This window comes from Populus trichocarpa, chromosome 3 (genome assembly GCF_000002775.5).
Source record: "Populus trichocarpa isolate Nisqually-1 chromosome 3, P.trichocarpa_v4.1, whole genome shotgun sequence".
Lineage (NCBI taxonomy): Eukaryota > Viridiplantae > Streptophyta > Magnoliopsida > Malpighiales > Salicaceae > Populus > Populus trichocarpa.
In genome coordinates this window covers 21,230,703-21,252,806 of record NC_037287.2, presented here as the reverse complement: position 1 = coordinate 21,252,806, position 22,104 = coordinate 21,230,703, and the positions used below count along the sequence as shown (strand labels likewise).

At 35.2% G+C, this 22,104-nt stretch overlaps 4 protein-coding genes across 6 annotated transcripts; 2 read left to right on the top strand and 2 right to left on the bottom strand.

Annotated features, from left to right (window-relative positions):
* The first annotated feature begins 2,859 nt into the window (after positions 1-2,859).
* Positions 2,860-6,941, top strand: LOC7463589 (uncharacterized). 2 transcript variants are annotated; one of them, XR_002980716.2, is made up of 8 exons: positions 2,860-3,342; positions 3,740-3,845; positions 4,314-4,406; positions 4,497-4,692; positions 5,003-5,181; positions 5,411-5,658; positions 6,042-6,195; positions 6,308-6,457. XR_002980716.2 is itself a non-coding variant. In XM_024596591.2 (8 exons), exons 1-8 carry the CDS (start codon positions 3,000-3,002, stop codon positions 6,473-6,475), a joined length of 1,503 nt encoding a protein of 500 aa, XP_024452359.1. In that variant the 5' UTR covers positions 2,865-2,999; the 3' UTR covers positions 6,476-6,941. The 2 variants fall into 2 exon arrangements, 1 of the variants encoding a protein (XP_024452359.1); XM_024596591.2 differs by having other exon boundaries at positions 2,865-3,342; positions 6,026-6,195; positions 6,308-6,941.
* A 1,040-nt stretch (positions 6,942-7,981) lies between these two features.
* On the top strand, positions 7,982-13,269 carry LOC7461374 (uncharacterized). Of its 2 annotated transcripts, none has more exons than XM_024596519.2 (9): positions 7,982-8,114; positions 8,888-9,253; positions 9,585-9,710; positions 9,825-9,864; positions 9,949-10,031; positions 10,646-10,723; positions 10,880-10,933; positions 11,161-11,295; positions 11,496-13,269. In XM_024596519.2, exons 2-9 carry the CDS (start codon positions 8,993-8,995, stop codon positions 13,059-13,061), a joined length of 2,343 nt encoding a protein of 780 aa, XP_024452287.2. In that variant the 5' UTR covers positions 7,982-8,114; positions 8,888-8,992; the 3' UTR covers positions 13,062-13,269. The 2 variants fall into 2 exon arrangements, with proteins under 2 accessions (XP_024452287.2, XP_024452288.2); XM_024596520.2 differs by having other exon boundaries at positions 7,991-8,114; positions 8,898-9,253.
* Positions 13,270-13,909: 640 nt separating this feature from the next.
* On the bottom strand, positions 13,910-16,131 carry LOC7461375 (uncharacterized). Its single transcript, XM_002304836.4, has 4 exons — positions 15,754-16,131; positions 15,574-15,660; positions 14,336-14,508; positions 13,910-14,205 (listed from the first exon to the last, which is right to left on the bottom strand). Exons 1-4 carry the CDS (start codon positions 16,067-16,069, stop codon positions 14,011-14,013), a joined length of 771 nt encoding a protein of 256 aa, XP_002304872.1. The 5' UTR covers positions 16,070-16,131; the 3' UTR covers positions 13,910-14,010.
* A 2,348-nt stretch (positions 16,132-18,479) lies between these two features.
* Positions 18,480-20,908, bottom strand: LOC112327018 (E3 ubiquitin-protein ligase BRE1-like 2). The gene is made up of 10 exons (XM_052451682.1): positions 20,893-20,908; positions 20,492-20,685; positions 20,333-20,401; positions 20,115-20,234; positions 20,019-20,032; positions 19,747-19,941; positions 19,548-19,599; positions 19,287-19,373; positions 18,761-18,894; positions 18,480-18,682 (listed from the first exon to the last, which is right to left on the bottom strand). The coding sequence occupies exons 1-9, from the start codon at positions 20,906-20,908 to the stop codon at positions 18,790-18,792; spliced, it is 852 nt and encodes a 283-aa protein (XP_052307642.1). The 3' UTR covers positions 18,480-18,682; positions 18,761-18,789.
* Positions 20,909-22,104: the final 1,196 nt, after the last annotated feature.

The following is a 22,104-nucleotide window of genomic DNA, read 5'->3' as shown; positions in this document are numbered from 1 at the left end:
TATAAATCAGGATATTTGATTCCACAACATGAATCATTTATCCGATTAAGATATTAACGTAACTAGAACCTTTAAAGTCTTTTTTTCATGATTAATGCCATTACTATAAACATAATTAAGCATAGATTATGGATGTGATTAGTTAAAATCTAGTTGTTATGATCATATGGTTCATATTGCTTTAGGTCTCCCAAAGTTGAATGATTGCAATATAAGGAGTGATATCACCAAACACGTTTACACAAATGTATAAATGATTGCATGCTGTGTTCATTTTAAGGTAAGAAGCATTTAAAGCTGTGAGTTAGAGAGTTCCCCTCTCCATAGACCTAAATGTTGTCTGAAAGCTCAAGCCATCCATATCTTATCCCCATTGCTATAATTGAATTACGATTTAATTTGATTTTTATAATTTCAATGTCGATCGTCTTCATCACAAATTTTTTCCCTAAAGTATATAATTGCAAAATCAAAGACAACCTTGAAGGCAACAACTAAACTAGGATAGAACTTATAGTTTCTTACTTGAGTTTTAAGCTCTGATTTATTACAACTATATTAGAATTATCTTTTAATTTTAGTTATTTTCAGTAATTAAATCTTTTATTAAACTCTGGTAAGAAGCCATTGAGTTAAATAATGAAAAATTAAATTATAAATTTTATCCTAATCAAGATAAGTAGTGTTAAAAATTAATTTGTTACAATTAATTTAAATAGACCACAAAATACCATAATAAAGTGTATAAATAACTTTGGGCTGAAATTTTCCATGTAGCAAATGATTAGCCCATCAATATTGATAAATTAATCATCATCAAACAACAGGTTTATGTGTATGTGGGTTTATGGAAGACCATACTTCAAATTAATGTGGGCTCATATCTCGATATATTTTTATACAGAATGAGATAGGTATTTCTCCAATATTATTATGATTTTATTTGTTTTTTTTTAAAGTGGTTTTTAGATCGTTTTAATGTTTTAATATCAAAAATAATTTTTAAAAAATAAAAAAATATTATTTTGATACATTTTTAAATCAAAAACACTTTAAAAATAATCACAACCACACTCTCATACACGCGATATATGTGACTATGCTGATTTTTAAGTTAAATTTTAAAAAATCTATCAAGATCATTAAAGTGATTTACACATGAGAAGCATATATATGACTTAAAAACTTTATACATATTCATCAAATATAAATTTATTATTACATATTGGTTTAGAAGTATCTTCCTCCTTAATTTCGAGAGCAAAAACAATGTATTTTCTTTATGCATGGCATGGCGCTATTATGAAGCATGCATCTCCATACCAGTCTCATGTGACAGCTATTAATTCCTCCATCTGCGCGCGTCAAGGCTTGAAGAATCCATGTCCTTGACAAAGCAATGGGGCCCACACTGTTTAAGACCATTACTTTGAAATGAGGTAATTGCACATGCTTGTCTTCTTCGATCGGTTCAAGCCTTTACTTTAAATTTTAGCCCAAATTGCTAAAATAGATATTGATGGATAGCAAAGCTTTTTTAATTTTCACCATTTTTTTTTTTGAATCTAACATATAGCCCTGCTCAACAGATTAACCCGTTGACCTAGCAATCCAAAACTTAGATGGGTCAGGTTTTAAATTAAATTAGATAAAAGTTAATTTAGTTAAATTTAGTAGACTTTGTTTGATGTTTTTTTTAAATGATATTATTTTAATTTTTTTTAAAAAAACTTTTTTTTAAACGATACACTTTTGAATTTATCAAGTTAATTCCTTGATTTTATGACTAAGTTTTGGGCTGGAACATAAGCCAGAGTTTAATACGTTTGCTCAAAAGGCTAAATAAAATGTTAATTGTTATTATAAGCATAGTTTTGAAACCCGGATCGGTCCGGCGGGTCGATACGAGACCCGGCCGATTCGGGGTTGGAATCGTGCCGGGTTTAAGAAAAAATAGGATAAGAAAAAACCCGTTGTGACCTGACGACCCGGTCAAAAACCCGGTTGCAACTCGTTGACTTTTGTTTTTACTAAAACGATGTCGTTTTGATTTTAAAAAAAATTGGTCTGGACAACCTAGTGACCCGGTTAAAACCCGGAACCAAGATCTTGGACCGGACCTGATTTAAAAACTATGAATATAAACACCTTTCCCGGAGTACTATTATAAGCACTTTTAATATAATACTTCTAAGTTCTACCCCTGTAGTTTAGGATTCTTCAATACTATTCTTATAGTTTCTAAAAAGTTTCCAATTATATACACCTCATCATTTAGCTACCAAAATTAAATTGAAAGCTCATTTTTCTTCACTTTTCCTCCCTCGATTTCCCTAATGTTTTCGCCTCAAATTCTCAAAGATTTAATAATTGCTCACAAAAGCGTACAATTACTTGAAAGGCAAATTATTGAAGTAGATTTCAAGTTACATTTCATCAGCTAATTAATACTCAAAGTAAATATTAAAAAAATTAAAAGATATTAAATCATAGAATTACAAGAGGAACACCGATGAACTTATAAACCAGAAAAACAAAGTAATCAAAAGGTTATTTTTTAATCCCATTTATGGTTTTTTACTCTTTAATCCATGATTTTTTGATGTTATTTCTATGATTTTCTACTACTCCCAATCATTTAAATAAAATTTTTACCCTTCTCTAATTTTATCCTCTAAGATCCTTATATAATATGATAATATCTCATAAGAGTAATAAGAAAAATAAAAATTAGAATCATCACTAATTTTAAGCTCCCATTAGCTATTTAAAGTTCTAATTAATAGTCGAAACTCTTTTGAACTTCCAAGGATCATACTGAGAACTTCTAAACTATAAGGGTATAATTAGACATTGATAAATCTACAGGGGTGAAATATAGTTTACCCAATTGGAAAAAACCGTTATCTTCAAATTTTGCCCCAAAACAAGAAAAATCAAACCTTGAAATCTCCTTCGTTCTCTCTCTCAATCTACAATTACAAACCCTAAATCCCCAAATGTCAAAAACCTTAGAATCTCCACGAAATCACCAAACCCTAAAAATCATCAAATCAGCAATCACTTCAAGACTTCTCCTTTTATCACTAATCCTCCTCTGGCGCACCCTCATTGATCCATACGACACGTCGTCCCCTCTGGACCCCAATTGCCTCTCCACAGACCATCAACAACAAGAACGACATGTCATTCAATTTCCTCGAATTGGGTCTGCAATAGAGGACAGTATTGTTTGGGATAGTGTCTACTTTGTCAGAATTGCTCAATGTGGATATGAATATGAGCAAACTTATGCGTTTTTGCCTTTGCTTCCTGCTTGCGTTGTCCTTTTGTCACGTACAGGTGCGTGAAGTTTGGTGTTTTTTACATTGTTTGTAAGATTTTTGAGGTTTCTGGATCCTTATATGAATTGGGTTCTTCTTGTTTTTTGGCTATTTTGCCTTATTAGTATGATTTTGAGCTTTTTTAAATCGTAAGTGGAAATGGTTTTCTTCTTTGGTTATTTTGCCATATGAGTAAGATTTTCGAGCTTTTTGGATCATAAGTTGTAATGAGATTTTTTTATTTTTGGTTAGTTTGCCTTATTAGAATGATTTTTGAGGTTTTTGGATGATAAATTGAAATGTGTGGTTTTTGTTTTTGGTTGTATTTAGCTTATTAGTGAGAATTTTGAGCCTTTTGGATTATATATCTGATTGCTTATTTTTTTGTTTTTGGTGAATTTTACTGTTGATTTCAGTTTTAGTGCCGCTGGTTTCAGTTATTGGGCACAGGGCTGTGCTTGCATTGGCGGGTTATTTGGTTAATAATGTTGCATTTGTGCTCGCGGCAGTTTATTTTTACAGGTGAGTTGTTGGTTTATGTTGCGAGTGTAATTAGAGTTGATGTGGCTGTTTGTAGCTCGTCAAAGTCCAAAAAATTGCTGGTAATGAATGTCATTTGATTGGCATGCTATATTGAGAATGAGACTCGAGTTTGTAGAGTCAGAGGTCCTAAATGATTTATTGAAGTAAAATTTTTAATTGGTCGTATTTGGCGAGCCTTTTGTTTGATATAATATACACCCAAACAATTTTTTATTGTGCTATAAAGAAGGTTGATTTGCTTGTTCTGCTATTATCTGTGTTTAATGTTGAGATTATCTTCTGAATTTTTTTAGACTATTGACTTTAGCTTCATTTATTTGGAGGTTTTGCAATGGCATCTGGGAATGGATTTTATCACTTGAATACTCTGTGTTTGATAATCGGCATGTATGGTTCTCCTAGTATACAATTTCTGATTGTTGCCCTTGTATTTGATTGTCCTAACAGGGTTTCAGTTATTATTTTGAAGGACCCTGAAGCAGCATTTCAAGCTTCAATTTTGTTTTGCTTCAATCCAGCTTCCATATTTTATTCATCAATGTAACTTCTCATTCTCTTTTATCTTGAATTGAAGTTTTAAAAAATTCAATTAGACTGAGCAATTTTTTTTTCATGTGCTTGTTGTTGCAGATACACTGAGAGTTTATATGCCTTATTATCTCTGGGAGGGTTGTACTACTTAATATCTGGTGCAAGTAATGTAGCTGTTCTTTGGTTTGCTCTCTCTGGCTGTGCAAGGTCAAATGGAGTGCTTAATGCTGGCTATCTCTGTTTTCAGACCATGCATCAAGCTTATGATGCTGTATTCCTACAAAAACGTGCTCATGTAAGTATCTTTTATTCTTAACAGGCATGTTCTTTTTGGTTCAGGTGTTTCTGCTTGTTTATACAAAAATGTGTCTGTTGGCTAACTCTTCATTTTCAGCATAAAGCTCACAATTTGGTTGTTGTTTCTATTTGTTTATATGGAATCTTGTTGATTGATTAACTTGTCATTTTCAGCATAGAATACATATCACACACGACGTTACATGTGCATTCCAGTTCTTTATTTTCATTGCTATGGTGCATGTTTTGTGAAGTTTCAATTACTTGTGACGAGGTGACATCTTTAATATTCTTTATTTCTGTGCTAGTTGGCAGTGAAGGTTCTCATTGTTGGAGCACTGCGTTGCATATGTATTTTCATTCCCTTTATTGCGTATCAAGCATATGGCTACTACAATATCTGTCATGGGCATTCCTTGGATGAAATGAGGCCTTGGTGCAAAGCCAAAATACCTTTGCTGTACAGTTATATCCAAAGTCACTATTGGTATGTTCATCTTGGACTATGGATATTATGGGTCTCTTGCCCCAATAACTCATATTTTCAATGCAGTACTGACACCTAGAGTTTGATCAATTGCTTTCCTTACTAGACCTTGGTACTGACTAGAATAATTTTTTTTTATAATTTGTATGTACTGTGACTAGCAATTAGCTCCACAAATGTGAAATTCTTGATCTGTTATTCTTATATTGGTGGCCACTTTTAATGCTAGGGGAGTAGGTTTCTTGAGATATTTTCAGTTGAAGCAGTTGCCAAACTTTCTACTTGCATCTCCAATATTATCTCTGGCAGTTTGCTCCGTTCTCCATTACGTGAGGTCACAACCTGAGATATTTTTCTCACTGGGTTTTCGAGCTTCTAATGGAGAGAAAAGGCCTACAGCTTCACCGTTGTCTCTAGATAGAGTTCCAGAATCAAACAGCTCTCATTTGAAGGAGAAATCCTCTGCTAAAATGCAAGGTACAGCTTTCAAACTGAAACTGAACCGTATAAATTATCTGTTCATGTGTATCTTTTTGGCTGTGATGGTAATATTAGTACCCTTAATCAAAAACAATATCTTCATTGAATGATGTGTAGTTGATGCTTTTGGTTGACAGCCGGTAGTTAATTGATATCATGTGTGCACTATTTATGCATGTCTGATATTTCCTTTATAATTACAAATGTGCATCTATGCTGTTGATATAGAATTTAACTCTCTGCTTTAATATACACATTATCATTTCTATTCTGTCCTTTACCTTATTGTCATTGTTAGAATGTCATCTCTTTTGAATATGTTGCCATGAATGAACAACTTCTTGAAAGATAATGCTTGTAACAGATAAATACACTGTTAGGCAGAGGAAGCAGAGGATCAAAGGGGATAATTATGTACTCCTGGATGAATATGATTCATTAGAGAAGCCCAGATACTTGTCTACCTTTATTGTCCCATGCACTCTGCACCTGTTGTTCATGGCAGCCACAGCATTTTTTGTCATGCATGTACAGGTTAGTCTGATCCTTACTCACTATGTTTAGCATAATTTGTGGCTTCCAAATAATGGATCAGGTTTTTCACTGTAACTGTGAATCTTTTTCTCTGTTGCTCGATAATCAACAGGTGTCCACTCGTTTCTTGTCAGCCAGTCCTCCTCTCTATTGGTTTGCATCACACTTACTGATATCTCCTGGTACTGGTAAGAGATGGGGATACATGATCTGGACATATTCTACAGTCTACATCCTTCTTGGCAGTTTGCTCTTTTCAAACTTCTACCCTTTCACTTGAAACTTGAATGGACTCTTCCTGTTTAGCAAGATGCAAGCTTCTCCTACTTGTCGATTGTTTCCATTTTACTTGGCCACTTGATTGTCTGGATGCAAAACCACGGTGGAATGGAAGTGCTCGTAATTATCAATCATGTTGTTGAAAATGCCAGTTTCAAAGCTCCTGGGGTTCTTTCTCCGCTTTTCTTGTAAAACCATGCAGTGAGATACATGATTCACGAGTGGTTTTGAACAGAGCTCTGGCATGAGTTTTTAACATATTTTGTGGGTGAGAGCAACCTTTTGCACTGTAGCGTGATTCGAAGAGTTGCTTATAGAAAAGTTTTGATCAGAAATTTCACGAGTTCTGGTTTAGTTGATGAACTGTAAATCATTGTATTTCCATGCCACTGTCATGGAATCCTGAGTTTTTGCATTACAAGAAATCATGAATAATAGATGGAAGTGTTCTCTCCTTTTCTTCATAACTATGCTGTCATCAACATCGAAATACAATATAACATTGATAAATTTACGTAATGTTTTTGTTTGGTCCCGACTCAAAATTGAAGTTGAAATAATGTCTTTGATTAATTAATAAATTTTCATGGTCTCAAGAGTATTTAACCGTGTATGAATAAATAAGCTTCACTTGTGTCTTTTTTTCCTTAATGATTATATGATAAGAGATATATTTAGATTAATTTACTGGTCATCTAAGATATTAAGTTCTTTCTTGCATCTCTCTTATATTAGTGTAGTACATTTAAAGAATTTAATGGTTTTGATTCATCAAAAAATGATGTTGGTAAATATTTTCATTAGAACTAGCCATTTTTGTTTAGTTATACTTGGTTTCAGTTGTGAAAAACATTAAGGGGTAATTTTAGAGTTTTAGTGGTTGCTTTTTAAAATATTTTTTTTATTTAGAAATGTATTAAAATAATAATTTTTATTTTTTTAAAAATTATTTTTGATATTAGCATATTAAAATAATCCAAAAATATAAAAAATAATTTTAAACAAAAAAAATTTCAAAGTTTATCCAATTTCTATTTGAAACGCAATACCAAGCGAGCTAAATCTCATTAGAATGCAATGCTAAACTAAATCACATTAGAAACAGTTTAGAAACAGTTGGTGCAACCTTCAAATGAATTCTAAATAAGATCTGGGTTAACTTGAAAATTCTTAATATTTAAAAAAAATTCTTAACTTGGAATTTAATATAATTGAATTTTAAATTAAATCAGAAAAAAATATTTTCTTATTAAAACTTGGATAATATAATTAAATTTGGTTCAAACCGGATGGAATTAACACTAATATTCCTTCTTAAATAAAAAATAAAATGTTATTTTAATAAAATTAATTGATTTTGTTCGTTCAACGAATTGATTTAATGATACAAGTTTACAATGGTTGCCAAAATTCAAAGAAAAAAAGTTATTATGGGCCCGTATTGTGGCCCATTCAAGAATGCTTTGGAAAGCCCAAGACCAAGCCCAAAGTATCCAATGAAAAACAAAGCAGCTTGAGCTAGAAACAGAAGAACAACCTTACGCGTCTGCTGAGCTCTGCTTAGAACACTGTAAGAGGGATTGTTACTGTATTATCTCTCTCGAGCAATCGCTCTTTGGAATCACGTCTTCCACTTTAAGGTACCCTTTTCCTCTTTCTAAATATTATTCAGTGGTAGATATTTTTTTTTTAGAACAATAAGTTTTTTTTTTCTTTTTAATTTCACTGTTAGTTATTTTTAATTTCTCCTGAATCAGTAATCAAACAGTTAACTAAAAAAAATTTTCTCTAAATTTTCAAAGAAAAGATCTGATGTTGTTCTTAGGTAAATAGTCTAACAAAATTGCTGCTTTTTTTTCCCCCTTCTTTGTGTTAAAAAAAGGTTATATTTTATCTATTATGAGATACTTATTTCAATTTTTTTTAATGTTTTCAGGTCTTTTTCTTTCTTTCTTTCTTTCTTTTATTTTCAATCCAATTTTTGCATTAAGAAAGCAAACCCAGATTATGAAAGTTTTGAGTTTTTTTTGGAAACATGGATATTTCTTGATGTTGCATTGTATAATAATAATAATATTAATAATAATAATCCAAGAAATTTATTGGGATTTTTCTGGTAATCATTTTTTCTTGTAGTTGCATTGATCGAAGCTAGTGTAATTTTCTCCAATTTAACAATTTGGGGTTGAGTATTGTATGTATAGTTGTTAACATTGTGAATATATGGTAAGGATTTAGTTTAGAATCTGATAAGTGGTTGTGAGTTATAATGTATTAAGAAATGAATTGACCTGCTTGTGAATTTGATGTTTTAGCTTTTGGACTGTTTTACTTTAGAATTGATAGAAAACGTCTTGCTTATGTCTCTGAGTGTGAATCATTTGAGTATAATTAGTTTGTGTATTTGTGGTAGCTATGTTTAGTTTGCGGTGCAAAGGTATTCTGAGAATGGGATGACTGTAATGGGATGGGTGTGAAGGTAAACGAGACATTTTCAGTTTAACTTCAAAGTATTAAGATGACTGCAACAAGTGCTTCATCCAGTGCATCGACAACTAGCGGTCCAAAGGTTTCTTTATTTGCTGCCAAGTCAGGGTTTGTTATCCCAAAAAACAAACTTTCAGGTTCATTGGTTCCTATCTTCAAAGGAGGTAAAAAACCAGGTAGTAATGATGCTGTGAATGGAGAAAGTACCAATCAGGTCCAGAGGAAAACGAAATGGGGTCCTGATTTAACACAAGATGCTGATGTTAGAAGGGGGAGAGCCTTGGCTTACCAGGTAAAATTGGGAATTCATTGCATGCAATCTGCCATTTCATTTTTTTTTCAATTTTTTTTTCTGTAGGAGCATAACCCTCTCATGTGTGCTTTTAATTTCCAAATTTAATTAGTTGCCAGGTTTTCTTTTTTATCAAGATTTAGTTTTTTGAATTTAAAATGGGTTGGAGGCATCTATAGCCTCAGTTTGTGGGAGGAATATGTTGCTCAGTTGGAGGCAACAGAAAATTTCCCCTTTCCCACTGGGTGCTAAAATGTCTTCTCTGTGTGAATGGATGACATGGAAGCTTCCCATTCCAGGTGCCACTAAGTGATATAGAAATTTTGGGCAGACTCGAGTGGATCAAATTGTGCAACAGCTGAAATCAGAAATTTCAGAACCTGGGGGAGATAGAGACTCACATGAACCCAATGAGCTTGAAGATCTCAAATCTTTAAGTCCACTAATCCACAATAAGGTAGAGTGGCTGTTGATTTTACTTTGATTTTCATATTCTATTGACATCATTAGTACTTTAAATCACTTCCTTTTGACATTGAGAACTTATTATTATTGGACATGCTGTGTGTAGAACTCTGAACTTTTGGAACTTGAAAAACAGGAAGCTATAGGTATGTTTTATGCATCTCACTGAATCATGTTACCTTTTCCATTTTGTTATGTGTGGGTTGATGGTATCTTTCTCAATTTTCCAGGTGAGATACTTAAGTTGAATCCAACCTACAAGGTACCACCTGACTATAAGCCTTTGCTAAAAGAGACCACAGTTCCTATCCCTGTAAGTCATGTTTGGATGGCTTGGTTTCACGTGTCTCCTTTTCCTGATTCTTAATTCCTTGCGGAATTAAAAGATTCTTGTTAGTTTACTAAAGGCATTTTTGTGACTATTATTTGTTGTAAATTGTCCAGAAATGACTACAAACATTTGCTTTTTCCTAGAGATTTTATCATTGAATGAAGATAAGGTCGAGGATTTTTTATTAACAGGACTTTATTAGCTATTGCTTAGTAGTTGTTCATTGTTATTTTTTTATTCTTTATTATTATTGTCTGCTGTGTCTGCGTTACTATATAAAGCTAGTTGCTACTTTGGCTATAAACTCATGAATACTAGGAGCAAATTTCTTAGATTTTGAATGGTTACACCTGAAGCCAGATGGGGATTTAATCTGTGCTGTCATTAGAAATTAAGTATGCACTAGATATGCTGGACACAATTAGCTCAATTGGGTGTGCGTGGGTTTTTTTTTATCCTCAGTATGTGTGCTAAGTGAATGCCACTCATAAATGTGATATATTAAGCGTGCACTTATTTTGAACTTATTTTGATATTGCTTGCATCATCATGACAAGTAGTTGCTAATGGAAGGGTGTGGTATATTGCTTCTGCAGGTCAAGGAATATCCTGGATATAATTTTATTGGTCTAATATTTGGGCATGGAAGCGAGACTCAGAGGCGATTAGAAAAGGTGATCTAATATCCTTTGGCTGATGCACCCATCTGCTTCTGAGAAAACATTTGCTCTCTCTCCCTCTCCCTCTCTCTCTTTTTTGATGGGGGTGGCTTCTTTGATATCACTTGTGCATTTTGGCTATCCTCATTCTATTTCCTATCTTGTGAATAGGAAACTGGAGCCAAAATACTAGTACATGGTACCACAGCACATACTGGAGAGAAGGTAACCTATCCTCTTAAGTATAAAGTTATTCTCCTAAGATAATTGGTCATAAACTTGCTCATCTTCTAATTGTTCTATTCATATTACTATCTCCTTGTTGTAAATATATATATATATTTTTATTTTTTTCTTACTTTTGTCCAACCGAAGAAACATTAATATTGAAATATCTTCTTCAAGAAACATGTTGTGCATTCAAATCCTTGTTCTTGAACTCTTTTTTCCAGGTTGAAATTTCTTCATCTGATGGCACTGAAACCCAGGTTGTGTATGAAGAGTTGAGTGTTCTTGTAACAGCGGACACATTTGAGAAAGTTGATGCAGCTGTTGTCCTGATTGAATTGCTACTCGCCTCAGTATCAGTGAGTTCCACTAAACTGAACAGAAAACTTCCTGTTTGTTTATTTATTATTGTCCATTTGCATCTTAGGTCTGAATCAGGGTGTAGGTGTTTTTTTTTATAAAAAATTCTACGTGCTGGGAGAACGTGTTGCTGATTTTTCCAAGCTCTACACCTGAGCATTATGATTTGGTCTTGGACTAACCATCATCTCCTTTGTAGGGAAATTTAGCAGATAATGCAAATGTTAGCCAAAACCAGGAGGCCTCTACTCCTTTCATGGTCTCTACCCTTGTAAACCAGGGAGTTTTTCCACCTGTAACTCCTCAACAAGGTCAGTTCCAATATCAAAATTCATGGTTCCCTGCTGCCACACCTCAAGCTCATGTACACCAGCCTTCAGGCTTAATTTCCCCCCAGACTTCTTCAGCACCAATTTTAAACAATCCTGTACATGTACAGTCATCATCTTTCAATTCTCCAACCATGCCTTCTTTATTTGGGCCTCGGCCAGTGCAGGCCTTTTCAAATCCATATCTACCTAGAAACTTTCCCATGCCAGCTCCACAGCCTCAATTTACTGGTAGCCTGCCCCAACCAATAGGGTCGTCCTCTGTTGCAAGGCCATTATTACTTCAACCCCTGTCAAGCGGTCCAACAGGACCACCACCTGACAGGCCATTAGGTCCTTCGGGGTTCTCTTCTGGGTGGCCTGGAGCTCCTTCAAGTGTTCCAGCATCTTTAGGTTTAGGCAACATGGGACAAACAACTCCTCCTATGGTTCCTCCACCTGGTCCTAGGCATGCTGTACCACAGCTAGGTTTTCCATCCCCTGCAGCACCTCCAAATGCAGCTTCTATGAACCGTCCTACCACAGCCCCAACTTTTACTTCTGTTCCACGACCTCAAGTGGGACCTTCCTCTGCTCCTACCCCAATCCAATCTTCACTTGGTACGCCATTGCCTAATTCATCAATAACTCCGGTATTTGGTTCTGCACCAATTTCATCACCTATGATGCCTGCATCACAGGCAACTCTGCAGACAGGAGTTGTAGGAGCTTTTCCTGTAACTACCTCAAATTTTGCTCCCATAAGATCACCCACAATAACAAATGCAAAGGTGCAGCATTCAGGTACTGGTGATTTTACTTTCCGACCTCATCACCAGCAGAATCCAGCTCCTCAAATTGTTCCCAGCTTTAGCAGTCATCACGCTACTCAGAATGGCCCCCTTCATAGACCCATGATGCAAACAATAACACCTCAAGCACCACCTTTCCACATGGATGTCCCTAACTCAACCACTCAACCTGGCAGGCATCTGTTTCCTAGACCACAGGTTGGCAACCAATTGGGTCAAGTTCCCTTTGTTGGAAATCCTACCGGTCACTCGCATCACCCCAGACTTCCAGCATTTTCAAATGCAAGTCCAGTGGGACCACCGGTCATACAGATGGGATCCCGGAACTTTAGCTCAACTCCCCACCTACCCAATTTAACAGGTCCTTTACCTCCCAGACCAGGAAACCCCATGCAACTTCAGCAAAATTATCCAGCTCCAAGAGCTCCTCGAGGACAATCAATTGCTCTGAATCAGCAGCCTTTCATCTCCTCGGCATCTGCTAGACCAGCTTCATTCCAGGGAGGGCAGCAGGTTTATGATCCATTTTCTCCCACTTCTGTTTCAGCTGCGTCTCAACAGCAAGTAGGTAATCTAGGAAAGGGGAGAAAGCCAGAGAACGATCCCGAGTATGAAGATTTGATGGCCTCGGTTGGAGTAAAATAAGATTTTCTCCTTGCAATGAATCGGTTTGTAGGAGCTGGATTAACACACAATTGTAATGGTTTCTTAGAAATTACTGTGACTTGCTTCTCTTCAAAATTTATCGTCGGATATGAGAATCATAAGATGTTACAGAATTTTACCTGAGATTACTGATTGTATTCTATTCCCCTATTTTGAAATATGAATATATGTCACAAAGTTGGTGGCCTGTGCTTATGTAGCTTTTGAATGCTGCCATGTTTATCTGGTGAACACATCATTTGCATATGTTGTGTTTAATTAGAGAAGAATGACTAGCCTTCAACTAATGATTTGGTGCTTATTGAGACCCTCCTCTACGCGTCTGTGTTGTGTTTGCTGTTCCAAAATATAAGATTGTTTCAGTCTGAAGATATACCATATCTGCAAGGTTGACCATTCATAGAAATCCAGAGGACGATTTGTTGCTTGACCTATCCAATTAGTGAGATCAACAGGTGCCGGGTTAGCGTGTCCACATACATGTTAATAAAATTTTAACATCTCATAGCGTTAACCCTCTATCATCCTTGAGTTGTTCCATAATTCTGGGGCATATAGCAATAGTAATTGCCATGCCTAAATATCAAGTTGCAGCCCTAATCCTTTCACAGAATGATTTTAGCTGAAGCTTTATGAGGGGAAATGAAAAAAATAATTTTTTCTGGGTTCTTCCAAATGAAGCAGCTGAAAGTTTAGAAATTAAGCATGCAATTCATAGCGAGTTTCACACTGGCTATGCTTCAAGCCTCGAGCAACTTCTAGAGGAAGCAAAATATGCAGCCGAATCTGATTAGGTAAATACTGCCTCCCTCCAAAAATAATCGAAGTTTTGTTAACCAAAAGAAGAGATTTTTCTTTCATGATTCTCTTATTTACAAGTCAGAGTTTGGATACAAACAAAAGGTGAGCAGAATATTTTAAAAACACTTCAAATGGAAGGACCAGATCTGAGAACCCTCTCTAATTTCTCGGCCTTGACGTAATCCTTCTCTGTAAGAGGCCCAGCAGGAAAAGCTGTAATTTCCACAAGCAAATGTGGGGTTGGGAGTTCATCAAAGAGAGCCCTAACATTGTTGCAGCACACACTCTCACCATGAGCACTCTCCCTCCTAATTTGACAGCCCTAGGAACAGTGTTTAGAGAAATTTTAATAACATATCACATCATACGTTGTTTCATATTGTTGTGTTACTGATTATGCTTAGAAGAGGAAGGAATTGGAACTCTAGAGATTGTTTCATAGGTTGAATTACCTTGTGAGAAGTTGCATCTACAAAGTAATCATCTTCGGATAGCAAAGCTGCAATTGCTTTAAGGCGCCGCTGCCCTTCGGATTTGGAAGGCACCCTATAGTTCCTTCTGAGTGTACCCTTAGTTGTGGGATGCCATTTGCTTACCAATTTCCTTTTGTCAGCTGCTTCTTTATCTGCTTAAACATTACAATAATGAAATTGTCTTCCTAAAGAAAACGAACGATCCAAATCAAAATTTTGGAGGCAATACAAATAAATAAATAAAAGGAAACTTTAGATCAGCATAGCCATTGATCAATTCCAATAAATACATACACAACTGTTGAACACATGTGCAGAAACCACCACAAGATTCCTCAGTCGGCAAACTCCTCTAAACAGAACATTTTTTGCACAAATATATCCTCTAGAAATAAAGCACATGATCCCAAGAGTTGAGAGTTTTCAAGGACATGTGTGTTAGTTCAAGTTTCCAGAGACCAAAAGTTTTAGAGGCTAGCACTCCGTCCAGATTATTCATCAAAGAATCCAGCATAGGTCAAAGTGAGCAGTTATGGTCATATTCGCTCTCTCTTCTACAAGATCAAAAAAGAAAAGCGGCAGAGAACAAGCTAAGTAGCCTGAATGACAAATTTACATGGTTGAACTTAGTGTTTTAACTTTTACCATGTTAAGATGGAAAATCTTACGGGGGAGATGAAATGTGTTATTGTCCACATCAGATAACTAGCATGAAGACTCTCTTATTGAAACAGATCCCAGCAATCAGAATGACCAGAAGTTGCTTCCAGACTTTAGATAAATGCTCAACATTGACCATGGAGTACTGAACTGAGCGCTCGCCCTAATGTAAACCAGGAAGTCAAGGAATGGATCATACCTCCTTAACCACCAGGCCAACCTCTTGGGGTTATTATATTTCCTTGTTGATTTCCAGTCATTGCCATTTCTCATTACTATCACATTAACACTAGAGCATTCTAATTGCACGAACCAATGTAAAACCACTAAGGCCTCCTAATCCTTATCCATCAACTTCACAATATCCAATTCATGAAACTCTCCAGATTTAGCCATAAATGTACAACCTGATTTCAAAAAACTTCAGCAAAAGTTAAATCTTGAATGAAAAACTTTTAAATTGGCACATCTAAAATCCAGTAACATTTAGAAATGGCAGAAGAAGAAAAATCCAACAAAACATAAATGTACAATACACAACTAAGGAACCCACAAACCTGGTTTGCCTTGTATGGCCTCAATCCACTTAGAAAACCCCAGGTCACCAGATTCAGCACCACCACCAACACCACCACCATCCAAACCTAAACAAATGTAGACCTCAATCCATAAAACCCATTAAAATACATCCAAAAAAGAAGCAAGAAATTTAAAAATCCAAACAAAAAAAGAAGTACCAGAAACAAGTGGGTTAGCCTCTGATCCAGCTAAACCAGCCTTTAACAGTGCATAAAAGATACAAAGCCTACCAACCCATAAAACTGGAGCCTCAATCAAAGAAGCATGGACAGTAAAGCTAGCACCAGCTGTCAACTTTCTATCTCTTGTATTGCCATTAAAAAACAGTCTTGAGAAGGTTTTTGATGGGCAGTCAAAGGTGGGAAAGAGTGATTTTGGCAACAAAGTTGTGGACTTTATGACACTGTTGAAGCGGGTTAGTGTTTTGGATTGAAAAGGTGATGTGTAAATTGTTTGGACAAGTGAGAGTAGCATTCTTTTGTTGGACAATGTTTCACTGATAAAATGGAATTGGAGCCTAAGCAAGAAAGAAGATGAACATGATGATGTTGTGTAATAATAGTAATGGGGTGGTTGACGTCATGGTGTTTTAGGTACCTCTATTCTTAACTTTATGTCATTTTAGTCCTTTTATATATTTTTTAACTTAATATCATCCTACAATCTTTATTTTGTATAATTTACAATCTTTTTATCAAATGTTAATTAAATGTGATAGATCATATTTTTATTTGCTAAAGAAAACCAACTTTTTTTTTCTTATAATCACCCCTTTATTTTCTTTAGAGAGACTATTGGTGTGAGGATTTTTTTTTCTTAATACACTAAATTCATGAGAAACACCTTCTTAAAATTGTTTACAAAAATGATTTAATTTCGATTTCAAGCATTAATTAGTTTGAAGATATCCCTGATGGTTGAATAAAAAAATATTAAATACTTTTATTGCATTGCTCTCTTATGCACGTAAGAATAAAGATTCATATATAATTATCATGATGGATTTTTTTTATATAGTTATTATATATACATATATATATATATATATATAATCTTTCCATCTAATTCAATTATTTAATCATGGTTCTTGGGCGAAAGAAAAATGGAAGGACCAAATAATCATTGAGAAAATGAGCTAAGGGATGATATTAGGAAAAAAAATCAATAGGTGACCAAACTATAACCAAATTGGGAGTAGAGATACAAATATGCCACTTATCCCTAGGAAGGGAGATTTGTTGATTGACTTGATCCCAATTTCCAAGCACAAAAACAACTTTTAGGTGTTACAATGGGCTAATGAAGATCTAGGCTTATACTAGATTTTAATTTGGATGAATGTGCGGGTCCCAATGTAGATATTAAAGGTGAATGAGCAGGTGACTCATTTCTATCCATCAGACTACTTGTGTGGACCAGATACTGAAATTTGCTGGTGAGAGCTCATCCTGTTGGATCCTATCCAACCCCAGTTGATACCTCAAGGATTCAAGGTGGGCTCAGAGGTCCCCCTGTTTTGTTATCTATCAGCTCATGGCTATAGCATAAGTATATTTCAACAGTCGAAGGATATGCATCTCTACAAGGAGCCAAAAGAGTGCAAATCAATCTTTGGCTCAAATTCTATGCTTCCCAACGTGTCCTATTGCCAGTTACAAGCTATAACTCCTTCCAAAACCATGACATCAACGGCAATAATTGAGATGGGTGATTCATGGGATCTGGGATTTACAGATGAACTATGGAACAATACCACCTAGGGCTGGGTGATGCATGGGATCTGGGATTCACAGTTGAACTATGGAACAATACCACCTAGGGCTTTTCGTTTTCGTGTTCTATATTTACAGATACATGATTGGTAAATGATTACATGGGAAGAAAAAAATCATCTTCAATCCTGTTACATGGGATCATGAGTTCCCACATCAGGGAATCAACTCTGGATATCAGGCTTCTATGATAACTAATACAAGTTAAACCTACGTCTGACTACAAAATATGAGGCTTGTTCATATCTTAACAAACCGAACATCATTCTGACCAAATGCAGTTCCACATCCAGGGCATCTCCGATGGCGAATCTCTAAATTCCTTTGGATTCATGGATTGCAGAATAGATGATAGCATTTAACAATCACAACCTGCCAAATATAAAGCAAAGAGTCTAAAATAATCGACCTTTTAAAGTTAAACTGCAAGAACAATGACGGGTAATCATGGGGATACAAACCAGCAGAAAGTTCACTCACCTCCTTAGGCCGGTCCGAACACACACTACACTTGAGCATACTTTTGCAATCTTTTATCTCATCTTGGAGTCGCTGTATTGCAGCCTCGCCAGTTTCAGAAGTCAACTCAGCAACTCTATTGTTCAACTCCATGAGCTCTTCCTCGAGCATTTTCCTTTCACTCCTGGCTTACGGAAAGTCCCTCACCAGATAAATATTAGGTTTGCAGAAAGTTGTTTTTCTACAAGATACAAAAGGAAGAAGGCACAGAAAAAGCCAAAATGATTAATGCACATTTATTCTCCTCACACAATTAACAGAACCTACCACACCTTCACCGAACATTAAACTTCAATTGTAAACTATAACATAATTTGACACAAGAATTACAAAAAGGCCCAATACAGCATCAACTAGACCAAAAAAAATAAAAATTCAGCTTAACCAACACTATAATGCATATGCAATGCGAGCTTTGTCAACTCAGCATAAGGTGAAGTTGTTCAAATAAAAGAAATGGAAATCTAGAGCAAAAACTTTGTGGAATGCTGGATATATTCATCTCCTGTCCTCTATCAAACGTATAAAACACAACCTGACTCTGCAATGCATAGAAGTTTCATATCTAACTGCCACAAAGAAAAAGGCCTCACCTTTCACTGACCAGTTCTGTTTGGATTTCATCTATCTTCTTCTGGATCTGGTCACACTACTCCTGAGAAGAAGAAACAGCATATTTAAGCCACTTCAACTCCTTCTCAGCATCCATTAATTCCAACAGTGCACTTTCAAGATTGATTGCAACATGTCTGTCTTCTTTAGTGGATCTAACTGCCTCAATCACATAATGTTTCATCTGCAAGATTCAACAGCTGGTTGATAGAGAAATCACCAAAAAGACAAGTCCTGCAGAATGTTTTCAAACAAAAGTTACCTGCTCTTCACTGTGAGCAATCCTCGATTTTAATGATTCCACTGATGCATTAACTTGTTGAAGGTGCTTTGCCAGTGCTTGCTTCTCGGACAGCAGAAAGCTTTGCTTGCTTTGTCTTCACTCTCAGATACCAGCTTTTAAAACCTCAGTCAAATTAAGGACCACCGGTCAACTTTTCGACTACTTCATATTTTGGCCAAAGCTAGCAGTTAGCATTCACAGTTAGTAGTAGTTAACAGGGTAGGCATTTGAGGGGGGGGGGGGGGGGGGGGGCGCTTATATTGCCACGACAGGGACCAAAAACTGAAAACCATGGCAAAGTTGAGGGGCTAACTGGGCCACCTCTGGCATGGGACACAGAAAAGCTGAGTCCCTCTCGGGGGATTAAAACACATGAAGTGTTGCTTCTGGCAACAACTTCTCTACCACTGGCCTAGAAGGTCATCAATTTTCACCCCGACTAATTTACAAAGTAATAAATAATGTTTTAACAATTATTTATACAGAAGATAACTATAAGACAAACCTTGATATTGTAGTCATCCCTCTCACCGACTTGCTGCAATAAGTGTTGGTTTTGTGTCTGCATATCTTCATATGCTTGGCCAATGCTCTAGATGAGTAAGAAATTAAATATGAGGGTGAGATATGTGAGAAAGGAGATTTGAAGAGGAAATGGTGGCAGCAAGTACTAAGGAACAAGAATTGCTGCAAGTTGCAAGAATTTATGGCTTCATGGCAAACAGACAAGACATGAGCAACATGCCTCGATTCCAGAAATATATACCTCAGCCTCCTTATCTTTACTTTTGATGGCTTCTTTAAGCTCAAAAACATCTCTGCATGTAATTAGTTAGCAGAGCATTGTAAAAAAGAATAGGAACTGAGAAAATATTTGTAAAGTATACATGAGTTTGACAATAACTAAATAAAAAAATAGATCTTCCTGTCAATCAAAATATTAATGATGAAATAGCAAAACCAACCGTTCAGAAGCATCCAGTTTAGCTCTTAATTCAGCTATTTCAGCTTCAGTAGCAGAAAGCCTTTGATGGCAAGCAGCCTCAGCCCCAATAGCAGCTTTGACTCTCAACTCTAGACTGTGTTCATCCAATGAACTTTTCAGAACTTCAGCTTGGGAATGAGCCCTACATTCAGATTCTTTTATTTCAAGAACATTTCTACAAACAACAAAGTTCAAAAAATGGCATCATCAGATTTGAAGGACAAACAAGATCAGGCATGTGTAAAAAGAAACAGGAAAAAAAAATCCTAAATTAAGCAAATTAAGATTTGAGCTATTATCATATTCTTAAAAATAATAAGGAAGAAAAGGAAAACCAAGGTAAATAACCTGCAAAGAATCTGTCAGCGTTTTGTATCTTTCCACTTCATCATTCCAATGCTGGAGCTGATCCTTTACTAAACTGTAGAGATGAGATGAATGTATATGTTTGTCATCCTTGAGTTCATCCTGTGCAAAAACAAAATCACTAGTTAGGTCCACAAAAAAATAATAGCTGCTTGACAAATCAAGCACACCACCTATCCTATCAAATCATACAAACAGACCTCAAGATCTTCCAATTCTTTTGATAAGGTCTGATTTTCAAGCTCAGAAAGACGGTCAGCTGCCAGAATCTGCAATATACGCTCAATAGGATATCTGATCAGTTAGTGTCGGTGTGCAGTGTGTATAAGAGATGGATGGCCAGGTGGTTTAACTAGTACCTTCATCTCGTCAAGGGAATCCCTCAATTCCCAAAAACGCTTCGACCTATCTGTAGTCTTTTCAGGTGACAAGTTTCCATTTACTGCACTTGGAGCCGGAGTATGCATCCCAACTGCAGCATCCCTTTGCATTTTCAAATTGACTAGTTTTCTTCTACTTTCTTCAAGTTCAACCATGATCTCTTCCAAATCACCTTAAAGCATAAGAAAAGCATACACATATTCAACAGAACTTCAAGAAGTCCAGTTATATAGAAGATGGAGAAATGTTCTAATGACCAACTATATGGTAGTTTACATCCCAGAGCTGTATTTGTGTTTAATTGTATACATTTGATTCTAAAAAAATATACAAATGTTCTGAATTTCCCCAACGAACCAATCATGCAATGATCAATCACCATCATAACCCTGCATGTCTCTACAATCAGTCCTCAACAAACTGCTACAGACAACAACAAAGCCTCAATCCCAAACTAGTCAGGGTCAGCTATACGTATCTATTTGCGCCATTCATCGAGAAAATAATGGGTTTCATTCACAAGCTACTAATCATTAAAAAAATCATGGGTTTTAGTCATAACCATGCCCTGACACCACCAAACCCAATCACTTCAAATTTCTAAAAAAGCCCAATACACGATCAGCATTGTCACATATTTACCATGAATAATTTTTTATGATATTATTTAACTCTATTTCAATACCTAAATATTAAATTTTGTACCAAAAAAAAAATAGTTTGACCTTACAAGAAAGCTCGGGCAACAAGCTAGTAATCAACTATAAAAAATTGAGATAAAAGAAAAAGGCATAAATTATTTTATTGTGGGAAGCATTATATATGTTCAACATGCATTTAAATTAAATTTTTCTGTATATATATATATATATTCAATTCATGATAATTGTACAACAAACAAACAAATGACCTTGAAAATGATTTTTGAAGAGCATTCATGTAGCCATCAGTTTACTTTTTTATACTTTATTTCTTCAAGCAATTGAACTCCTATGTGGCTAGCTATATATATCACCTTTGTATAATGCTAGAGGTATTTCATGCAAGAGAAAATGTAGTCTATCTCCGGATATATCTTATCCTAATCATGTGGTGATGGTAGCTTAATTATCAGCTGAGCACTCTCGATCGTATGATCATCAAGTGCTAGCTAGTTGGTGCCATCGCAATGACTTAACTAGTAATTAATATTTAATTTTTTCTACTATAAATTAATTAAAACTTGGATTCTTATACTCTATGGTTACAATTTTAAATGGTAGAAAAATAGATAAAGAAAGCTATGATATTTTCTTAAAAACTCTAATTCCAACGGTTTATATTGATCAGATAGATACTGACATGACCAAAAAAATTCAAAATTAAATAAAAAATAATTTAAATAACAAAAACAATATTTTCTAAACCTAATTTGAAGATTTTTTAGATCTCGTAAGCTGATTCTTTATAGAACTAAGACTATAAAATTTTTTAATCAAGTTTAAACCATATTGAACAGTCAATTTAAATGATTGTTATTTTTTGTTAAATTATAAATTTGACATGGTCAAACTTCTTTACAAGCTTTATTTTAAATATCTAGTTTATAAAC

Excerpts from the sequence above, each read along its gene's own strand:
- LOC7463589 (XM_024596591.2), top strand. The coding sequence starts at position 3,000 with ATGTCAAAAACCTTAGAATCTCCACGAAATCACCAAACCCTAAAAATC. Across the intron at positions 3,846-4,313 it reads GCGGCAGTTTATTTTTACAG|GGTTTCAGTTATTATTTTGA; the intron begins GTGAGTTGTTGG and ends TTGTCCTAACAG. Across the intron at positions 4,693-5,002 it reads TCCTACAAAAACGTGCTCAT|TTGGCAGTGAAGGTTCTCAT; the intron begins GTAAGTATCTTT and ends TTTCTGTGCTAG.
- LOC112327018 (XM_052451682.1), bottom strand. Across the intron at positions 20,235-20,332 it reads AAGAATTGGAAGATCTTGAG|GATGAACTCAAGGATGACAA; the intron begins GTCTGTTTGTAT and ends GTTTTTGCACAG. Across the intron at positions 19,374-19,547 it reads GTAAAGATAAGGAGGCTGAG|AGCATTGGCCAAGCATATGA; the intron begins GTATATATTTCT and ends TTACTCATCTAG.
- LOC7461374 (XM_024596519.2), top strand. The coding sequence starts at position 8,993 with ATGACTGCAACAAGTGCTTCATCCAGTGCATCGACAACTAGCGGTCCA. Across the intron at positions 9,711-9,824 it reads GTCCACTAATCCACAATAAG|AACTCTGAACTTTTGGAACT; the intron begins GTAGAGTGGCTG and ends TGCTGTGTGTAG. Across the intron at positions 11,296-11,495 it reads TGCTACTCGCCTCAGTATCA|GGAAATTTAGCAGATAATGC; the intron begins GTGAGTTCCACT and ends TCTCCTTTGTAG.
- LOC7461375 (XM_002304836.4), bottom strand. The coding sequence starts at position 16,069 with ATGCTACTCTCACTTGTCCAAACAATTTACACATCACCTTTTCAATCC. Across the intron at positions 15,661-15,753 it reads GGCTAACCCACTTGTTTCTG|GTTTGGATGGTGGTGGTGTT; the intron begins GTACTTCTTTTT and ends ACATTTGTTTAG. Across the intron at positions 14,509-15,573 it reads GGCCATACAAGGCAAACCAG|ATAAAGAAGCAGCTGACAAA; the intron begins GTTTGTGGGTTC and ends ATGTTTAAGCAG.